This window comes from Colobus angolensis, unplaced genomic scaffold (assembly GCF_000951035.1).
Source record: "Colobus angolensis palliatus isolate OR3802 unplaced genomic scaffold, Cang.pa_1.0 Scaffold22, whole genome shotgun sequence".
NCBI classification, from domain to species: domain Eukaryota; kingdom Metazoa; phylum Chordata; class Mammalia; order Primates; family Cercopithecidae; genus Colobus; species Colobus angolensis.
Window position 1 is genome coordinate 5,584,596 of NW_012115377.1, and position 9,658 is coordinate 5,594,253.

Sequence of the window (9,658 nt, forward strand, 5' to 3'; positions counted from 1 at the left end):
CTGAGGCAGGAGAATGGCGTAAACCCGGGAGGCGGAGCTTGCAGTGAGCTGAGATCTGGCCACTGCACTCCAGTCCGGGGGACAGAGCGAGACTCTGCCTCAAAAAAAAAAAGACCAGCCTGGGCAACATAGTGAGACCCCCCCCCATCTGTACAAAAAATAAAAATAACTAGCCAGGCATGGTGATGCTCACCTGTAGTCCCAGTTATTTGGGAGACTAAGGTGGGAGGAACACTTGAGTTGGAAGCTGCAGTGAGCTATGATTATGCTACTGTACTCAGCCTGGGTGATAGAGGGAGATCTGTCTCTAAAAACGAAACAAAATAAAACAGAAACAACAACAACAAAAAACATGAAACAAACTGAAATGGACATACAATATATCTAAACCAATGAATGCAGCAAAAGTGGTTCTAAGAGGGAAGTTTATAGCAATACATGAATGCCTACATAAAAAAGAAGAAAGATCTTTCAAGTAACCAAATTTTCTTAAAAAAGAGGTAACTGGAGGCTGGGCATGGTGGCTCAAGCCTGCAATCCCAACACTTTGGGAGGCCAAGGCAGGCAGGTCACTTGAGGTCAGGAGTTCGAGACCAGCCTGGGCAACACAGTGAAACATGGTCTCTACTAAAAATACAAAAATTAGCCAGGCATGGTGGTGGGCGCCTGTAGTCCCAGCTACTTGGGAGGCTGAGGCAGGAGAATCGCTTGAACTCAGAAGGTGGAGGTTGCGCTAAGCCAAGATCATGCCACTGCACTCCAGTCTGGGCAACAGAGCAAGACTCTGTCTCAAAAAAATAAAGGGAGGCAGCTGGGCACAACAGGAGTCCAGGCCTGGCAGATGGGGCTCCTACAAGACTCATGACCATGCAGGGCAGTGGGGGCTCATCAGAAGCCAAGAGTCTCATCAGGGACCTGGAGGCACCAGAGTTCAGGAGAGCTGCAGGCAACTGGGGTCTGATATGCAAAAGTGACTACAGGAGGACGCCACTTCTGCCAGTTCTCCCAGTGCCCCCGCGCCTTTGTCAGTGACCTCCCAGGCATCTGCTCTGTGGCGCTTCCCCACTGGGGGACTGTTCTTTTCTTCACAGTATTTAAGAAATAAAAATTAGATTTTCCTGGCCAACAAAAAAAGTAAATAACTTGGCTTCTCTGACTCTCAGTCTCCTCCTCTGTACAGTTGGGCCAATGGTGAGCACCCAGGAACATCCTACATCCCACTAGAGGTGCCTGCCACTGGGTGGGGCACAGATGGTGGTGGCTGGTGCAGGCTTCCCAGAATATCTCATCGCCCCTGCCCACCACCTGGCCGCTGCAACTGACTGGGCTTGTCTAGAAAGACACCTGCCTGCCCGCCCAACCCTGCAGGCTCTGGGATATTAGTCTCTGAATTTATCTGAGCTACAGGATGGAGATCACCCTCAACTGCTCCCATCATCAGAGATGCAGAACAGAAGTCGGTGTTGGGGGGCACTTGTTCCCCCAGCTGTGCTGATTTCACACACTGGTGAAGAGGACCCCTGCTGATAACGGATTTCTCTTTTATTTTTATTTTTTTAATGAGATGGAGTTTAGCTCTTGTCGCCTAGGCTGGAGTACAATGGCAAGATCTTGGCTCACAGCAACTTCCACCTGCTGGGTTCAAGTGATTCTGCTGCCTCAGCCTCCCAAGTAGCTGGGATTACAGGTGCGCACCACCATTTTTAGTAGAGACGGGGTTTTGCCATGTTGGCCAGGCTGGTCTCGAACTCCTGACCTCAGGTGATCCGCCTGCCTTGGCCTCCCAAAGTGCTGGGATTACAGGTGTGAGCCACTGCTCCCAGCCGATAGCGGATTACTCTTAATGCCCCCAGCAGCTGCAGGAATGGAAGAGGCCAGTCCAGCCCCGAATGTGAAGGTCTGGCCTTCATTCACAGCAATTGTGGTCCTCAGAACTCCGGGTTTTAACTCGGGGCCTCGACTCCCGGATCACCCCGTCTCTTGCTCCAACCCCTGGGTCCCAGGTCCCCAGAGCGCCCACCCCAGTGCACCTTGCGTGCTGGCCCATGGAGGGCCCCCTTGCTGGAAACCCCTTCTCCCCGTGAAGGCTTCGGGTGGGACAAACGGTGAGGGGTGAGGCAGGGAGGGAGACTCACACGTAGGGGACCTCCCCCAAGCCTGGGTAACACCGTCTTGGCCGCTGCCCGCGGGCTGGGCAGGTAGAGGGCAGTGGGCCATAGCGGAGAGGCTGGCCCCGGCCCGCCACGCCGCTTCCCCACGCTCGCAGCCACGCGGAGCAGCGTCCTGGTCCAGCCTCACCCACCCAGAGCAAGAGGCGGAGGAACTGGAGCAGCGCCCGGGCCCGGGGGCTGCCTCCGGCCGCAGCAACGGGATGGGTGAGAGGACCTGCCCCCGGCGCGTCGTAGTTGCTCTGGTGGGGCGGGGCCTGCACGGTCAGCCCCGCCCCAGTCTAAGCCCCTCCTACAAAGCCCGGCCCCTTGCCATAAGTGCCATACGTCAGGCTCCGCCCACTGTTTTAAATCCCACTCACTCTGCCCTGCCCCTCATTCTGAGCTATATGGCAAGCCACGCCCATAGCCATAAACCACGCCCACCCAGCCCTGCCCCTGGGCTCTAGGTGTCATTTATCTAGTCACGTCCCCGGCTAGAAGCCACACCCACTAGGCCCGGCCCCAGCTCTAAGCCCCACCCACCCGGCCATGTGGTTTGGGACAGGGAAGTAGGCTAGGGGCCGCCGCCTCTGGGCTCCCAGTGGAAGGGGAGAAATGAGAAAGCAGTTCAGAGTGTGATAAATACCCACAGAGGTCAGATGTAGCTATGGATGCAGGCGATAAAAAGTTTGAAGCAATCAGCTCTGCGGCCTCTGCAGCGGTCCTTTCGCCCTCCCTAATCTTCACCTCGTGTCTCCCCTAGTCCCTGTGTCCTGGGTGGGTCTTGCTGACCCAGGGAAAGAAGATATGCCTTCTCGGTGAATGTTGCTTTGCTTCCTGAGGGCATGGCCACCAGGGCTCCTGGCTTTTCTTCCAAAAACAAAACATTTCTTCCACTTTTTCTTTGTTTTTTTTTTTTTTTTTTTTTTTTTGAGACAGAGTTTCACTCTTGTTGCCCAGGCTGGAATGCAGTGGTGTAATCTCGGCTCACTGCAACCTCCGCCTCCCGGGTTCAAGCGATTCTCCTGCCTCAGCCTCCTGAGTAGCTGGGACTACAGGTGCCCGCCACCACGCTAGGGTAATTTTTGTAATTTTAGTAGAGATGGGGTTTTGCCATGTTGGCCAGGCTGGTCTCAAAGTCCTCACCTTAGGGGATCCGCCTGCTTTGGCCTCCCAAAGTGCTGAGATTACAGGTGTGAGCCACTGTGCCCGGCCGCCGTTTTTTTCATTTTTTGAGACAGGGTCTTGCTCTGTTGCCCAGGCTGGAGTGCAGTGGCATGATCACGGCTCACTGCAGCCTCAACCTCCCGGGCTCAAAAAATCCTCCCACTTCAGCCTACCCAGTAGCTGGGACTAGAGGTATGCACTACCACGTCGGGTTAATTTTTTAAAATTTTTTAATAATGACGCAAGTCTCTCTCTGTTGCCGGGGCTGGTCTTGAGCTCCTGGGCTCAAGCGATCCTCTGGCCTTGGCCTCCCAAAGTGTTGGGATTACAGACCTGAGCCACCATGCCTGGCCTAGAGAGTTCATTTCTTGTTGAGATTGTTCACCAGTGGGAAGTGCACCCTTGTGCCGTGCTGACCATATTCATAGAGTTATGTAACCATCACTCTCATCTAATTTCAGAACTTTTGTTCTGAAACTCATACCCTCTCGAAGTCACTCCTTCATTCTCCCCTTCCCCCATCCTATGGCCACCGATAGTTTACTTTCTGTTTCTATGGATTTGCCTGTGGTCACAACCAGAGGATTTCTGTGACATGCTAAGTTACCTAACTCTCGTGTGGAAGGAGAGGGAAAGTCAGGGACCCACCAGGGAACAGCTAGCTTGAGGGTAGGGGAAGCGTGAAGGTAAGGGCTTGCTTTAGGGGCTCAAGGCAGTCTGAGCCTTGTTTGCAGGCAGCCAGCGTCCACCAGGTGTGTGCAGGTGAGGGAAACAGGGGAAAAAGGGCCCTTTCTGGAGACAGTAGAGGTGCTGGCTGGCAAGCCTGGGATGGGGAGTGGGGAGGTAAGGGGGGGCTTTTAAGTCAAGGTTGGAGCTTGCTGTAGAGGAGGGAGAATTCCAGAGGCTGAGAGTGCAGGTGTGGAGGAGGAGGAAGGGAGGAGGGCAGGCAGGGGTGGCTGGGTGGGGCTCTGTCTATAAAGACTGAAGCTCAGCGTGTTGGTCCTGCAGATGGAAGAGCTTGGCATACAGCCTGGCGGGCATCAGCTCCCTTGACCCAGTGGATATCGGTGAGTCTTTTCCTTGAACATGACTCAGATGACCAGCTTGTCCCTCCAGCACAACTTGTTCCCATTTTATGCAACCTCCTTCCCTTGCCATATGCCTGGAGCTTAAGATGGGGGTGTTCCCAGTACCTACTCCCTCTTCCTCAGTCCTCTCCACTTCCCTCCAGGACCCCAGGTGGCCCCGTTATTTGTCCAGGTGCCCAGGGAGGAGGACCCACCCGCAGCATGAACCTGTGGCTCCTGGCTTGCCTGGTGGCCAGCTTCCTGGGAGCCTGGGCCCCCACTGTCCACACCCAAGGTACTGTGTTCGGCATTGCCTACCCCCAAGTGCCCATTTCCCCGTGCCCCCACCCCACCCCTTTTGTCTCTTCTCTCTTCCAGAAGTCTCCCCAACCCCATCTCCACTGAATTCTCCTGCTCCTGACATGCGGGAACTCCTGGCGTTTGGGTAGCTCCTAGGATGGAGTTGGGGAGATGGAGTGTCCCCAGTTCCTTCTTCGAGAGCCCTATGGAGTCCTTTGCAAGACTCCTAAAGACATGAGGGAGCAGATAGTGGCTTCCAGCTCTGGGCGAAGCCAGTTACTGCCACTGATATATTGTAGAACCCTAATCCTGCCAAGCCAGGGGTGGGGATGGAGATCAGGACCCTGAAGACTGACGGGAGTGGATTCCCATTCTGGTCCCTCCATGCAGTCCAGCTGAGAGTTAGTTGCTCCTAAACCTTTTTTTTGTTTTTTGTTTTGTTTTTTTTTTTTGAGACAGAGTCTCACTCTGTCGCCCTGGCTGGAGTGCAGTGGTACGATCTTGGCTCCCTGCAACCTCTGCCTCCTGGGTTCAAGCAATTCTTCTGCCTCAATCTCCCAAGTAGCTGGGACTACAGGCACGTGCTACCATGCCCGGCTAATTTTTATATTTTTAGTAGAGATGGGGTTTCACTATGTTGGCCAGAGTAGTCTCGATCTCCTGATCTCAGGTGATCCACCCACCTCAGCTTCCCAAAGTGCTAGAATTACAGGCTTGAGCCACTGTGCCCAGCTTCCTAAACCTTTAAGTCTCCCTTTCCTCAGCTGTAAAGTGGGAATCTAAACCTCACACTGCATGGCTCTGACTTGAGGGTCCAGTGAGCTCATGCCTGTAAAAGACTAGTCCTCGTGCCTGGTGGCAGCAATAATAGCTGTTCCTGTTATTAAGAGGGAACTCTTTCCTTCTTCCCCCACTGCCTACCACAGAGCAGGCACTTGAGGATTTCAGTCGCCAAAGGACAGTTCCTGAGCCTGGGGTGTCCCCACGGGAGCCCTGACATTGGATCCTACATCCTCTGAGTTTCAGCAGCTGGCCAAAGCAGAGTCCCTGGCTGCGTGGCAGACCCAGGGCTCCACCCTCCTGTCCTGTCTGCCCCCACCTGCCCCACCTGGCCCTCGGCTGGGTCTGATGGGTCCAAGTCCTTAGCCTTTGCCCGGGAAGGGGGTTGGGCTGTGGTCTGATTGTTTTGCTATCAGAGCTGGGCCCAGCCCGGCCCTTTGATCCTGGCCCCCAGCCTTGGGAACTACCTGCCTGGCACTGTAGCCCGAGGTTCCAACGGAACGCACTGCCCCTTGCCGTCAGAGGCCGAGGTTGGGAGACATCTGGAGGGCTTGAGTCCTCCCTCTCCCTGCTCCTGCTGGGCTGGGCTCTGTAAGGACTCAGACTTACTCAGACTTGACCTCTGGAGGTTAGTTCTGGCAGAGGTGGGATTGCAGAGAACTCCAAAGGCCATTTGGGCAGAGAATTGTGCCCCAGCTTCCACCACCATCTCATCAGCTCATCCTCGGCTCATTCATTCCACCTGCTCATCCCCCCAGAACTTTCTGGCAGCATCACCTCCTCCTCTGGGCACGCCCCACAGTGCCTGTGCTTCCTCCTCTCTGCAGAGATCAGTTTCCCTGCAGCTCCCTGAAGACAACACTAGGTCTAATTCATCTGTGGGTTTCATCTCTGCTGGTCTAAACAATTGGCATTTACTGAGAGCTCTTTACTTTGTATTAACACAATTTTTTTGTTTGGTTGGTGTTTTGTTTTGTTTGATTGAGACGGAGTTTTGCTATTGTCACCCAGGCTGAAGTGCAATGGCGCGAACTCGGCTCACTGCAATCTCCACCTCCTGGGTCCAAGCAATTCTCCGGCCTCAGCCTCTGGAGTAGCTGGGATTAAAAGCCCCCACCATCAGCAGGGCACAGTGGCTCATGCCTGTAATCCCAGCACTTTGAGAGGCCAAGGTGGGTGGATCACCAGGTCAAGAGATCAAGACCATCCTGGTCAACATGGTGAAACTCCGTCTCTACTAAAAATACAAAAATTAGCTGGTCGTGGTGGCGGGCGCCTATAATCCCGGCTACTCAGGAGGCTGAGGCAGGAGAATTGCTTGAACCCAGGAGGCGGAGGTTGCAGTGAGCTGAGATCGTGCCACTGCACTCCAGCCTGGGTGACAGAGACTCCAAAAAAAAAAAAAAAGGCGCCCGCCACCATGCCCAGCTAATTTTTGTATTTTTTATTAGAGACGGGGTTTCACCATGTTGGCCGGGCTGGTCTCGAACTCCTGACCTCAGGTGATCCACCCACCTTGGCCTCCCAAAGTGCTAAGATTACAGGTGTGAGCCACCGCGCCTGGCCAATTTTTGTATTTTTAGTAGAGACGGGGTTTCACCATGTTTTCCAGGTTGGTCTTGAACTCCTGACCTCAAGCAATCTGCCCACCTCGGCCTCCCAGTGTGCTGGGTTTATAGGCATGAGCCACCATGCTGAGCCTCCAATCAGATCATTTTTAGGAGGGTAGAACTTGGCTGGGGAGGGGTAGTGTTGGCCCCTCCTCAGGGTGCACCTGCACTCTGAGTCACCCTTTTCCCCAGAGCAGGAGTAGAGGTGGCCTTGGTCCGTTCATTTGCTGGTTCCACACCCTTCCCGGACGGGATCCAAGGGTCCTCTCCAACTTCTGGCTGTCCCAATATCCAGGGGTAAGGGGTGAGACAGGAGGCTTTCTTTTCCTAAGGCTGTTCCTCAGCCTCTGGCGGGCCTGGAAGGGTTGTGGTATGAGCAGACAGGTATGCAGACAGGTGCCCTTGTCTGTGGCTGGCCCTGCCAAGTTCACAGTCAAGGCTGCGAGTGTCTGGGTGGCTGTGTGGTTGCAGGTGTCTTTGAGGACTGCTGTCTGGCCTACCACTACCCCATTGGGTGGGCTGTGCTCCGGCACGCCTGGGCTTACCGGCTCCAGGAGGTGAGCGGGAGCTGCAATCTGCCTGCTGCAATGTGAGTAGGGCCATGGGGGCTGGCAGGGTGAGGTGCACACACAGCCTTGCTCCCAGCCTACACCCTAACCTGGGCACCCCCTTCTGCTCACCACAGATTCTACCTCCCCAAGAGACACAGGAAGGTGTGTGGGAACCCCAAGAACAAGGAGGTGCAGAGAGCCATGAAGCTCCTGGATGCTCGCAATAAGATTTTTGCAAAGTTCCGCCACAACACGCAGACCTTCCAAGGTGGGCGAGAACCCCACTGGGCATCTAGGGAGCCCGCCCTCCCTGCCTGCAAGCCCATGTGTGGCTCAGACCCCAAGGGAGGGAATTGGAGACCAGAATACTGACACCTGCCTGAACCCCACACAAAGCCAGTTGCTGGTGAGTGGGGCACCAAGTGAACGACCAACTTACTGAGTCATTGTTCAGTTTTTGTTTCTGGAGATGGGGTCTTGCTCTGTTGCCCAGGCTGGAGTGCAGTAGCATGATCATAGCTCACTGCAGCCTTGAACTCATGGGCTCAAGCAATCCTCTCACTTCAGCCTCCCAAAGTAGGTGGGATTACAGGTGTGTGCCACCAGTCCAGCTCTTTTATTATTATTATTTTGAGACAGAGTCTTACTGTGTCACCCAGGTTGGAGTGCAGTGGTGCCATCACAGCTCACTGCAGCCTTGACCTCCCAGGCTCAAGCAATCCTCCTACCTCAGCCTCCTGAGTAGCCGGGACTACAGGCATGCTCCACTAATCCAGCTCATTATTATTATTATTTTATTTTTTGAGATGGAGTCTTGCTCTATCACCCAGGCTGGAGTGCAGTGGCGCGATCTCGGCTCACTGCAGCCTCTGCCTCCCAAATTCAAGCGATTCTCCTGCCTCAGCCTCCTGAGTAGCAGGAGCACAGGCTCATGCCACCACGCCTGGCTAATTTTTGTATTTTTAGTAGAGACGGGATTTCACCATGTTGGCCAGGCTGGTCTCGAACTCCTGACCTCAGATGATCTGCCTGCCTTGGCCTCCCAAAGTACTGGGATTGTAGGCATGAACCATCATGCCCGGCCGCAGCTCATCGTTATTGTTATTATTATTATTATTATTATTTTGAGACAGGGTTTTACTCTTGTCACCCAGGCTGGAGTGCAGTGGCACAATCACAGCTCACTGCAGCCTTGTGTTCCTGGGCTCAAGCAATCCTCCCACCTCAGCTTCCCAAGTAGCTGGGATGACAGGCACACACCACCATGCCTCGGTAATTTTTTATTTTCATTTTGCGGAGACAGGTTGTGCCATGTTGCCCAAGCTGGACTTGAACCCCTGGACTCAAGCAATCCACCTGCCTTGGCCTCCCAAAGTGCTGGGACTACAGGCATGAGCCACTGCACCCAGCCAGTCCAGCTGTTTTAATCAGGACACTTTCCACTGGTGCAGATGGAAAGCTCAAGCACATGGGAGACTCACTGGCTTAAATAACCAGTCAACAGCTTCAGGCTCAGCTGGATCCAGGAGCTCAAAGGATGATGGCAGAGCTCTTGCTTATTTCTCTCTCCATTTCTCCAGCAGGCCCTCATGCTGTAAAGAAGTTGAGTTCTGCAAACTCCAAACTACCATCGTCTAAGTTTAGCAATCCCATCAGCAGCAGCAAGAGGAATGCCTCCCTCCTGACATCAGCTAATTCAGGTAAGGACTCTTGGTCATGTGACTGTCTCCCATCCATCACCTTTGCTGAGGGTTGAGGGCTCATGACTGGCTCACGCTGGGACAGGAGATTCACCTCCAGGACCAAAGAGGGGTGGTTGTGTGGTCAGCGCTGTACGTTCACAGGGGAGGGTCCTCGGTGGCTATCCACTGCCATGACCCAGCCCAAAGACACTAAAGTGCGAACGTGAAGCCCCAGGGAAGTGGCCCAAGAGCTCCAGGGCCCCCCAAACCCAACAATTCTCTAGCAGGAACCAGGTGGGTGTGCTGTAATTCTATTGAATTCTGACATTGTCTCTCTATATATAATATATA

At 54.1% G+C, this 9,658-nt stretch overlaps 1 protein-coding gene across 1 annotated transcript in view; it reads left to right on the forward strand.

Annotated features, from left to right (window-relative positions):
* The first annotated feature begins 4,322 nt into the window (after window positions 1-4,322).
* The window catches only part of CCL25 (chemokine (C-C motif) ligand 25), a 13,587-nt gene continuing 8,251 nt past the window's right edge, over window positions 4,323-9,658 (forward strand). The window contains exons 1-5 of the mRNA XM_011943600.1: window positions 4,323-4,384; window positions 4,557-4,679; window positions 7,546-7,663; window positions 7,760-7,893; window positions 9,206-9,325. Of these exons, the coding sequence (XP_011798990.1) occupies window positions 4,607-4,679; window positions 7,546-7,663; window positions 7,760-7,893; window positions 9,206-9,325 (445 nt within the window). The 5' untranslated portion in view covers window positions 4,323-4,384; window positions 4,557-4,606. The remainder of the gene's footprint in view (window positions 4,385-4,556; window positions 4,680-7,545; window positions 7,664-7,759; window positions 7,894-9,205; window positions 9,326-9,658) is intronic.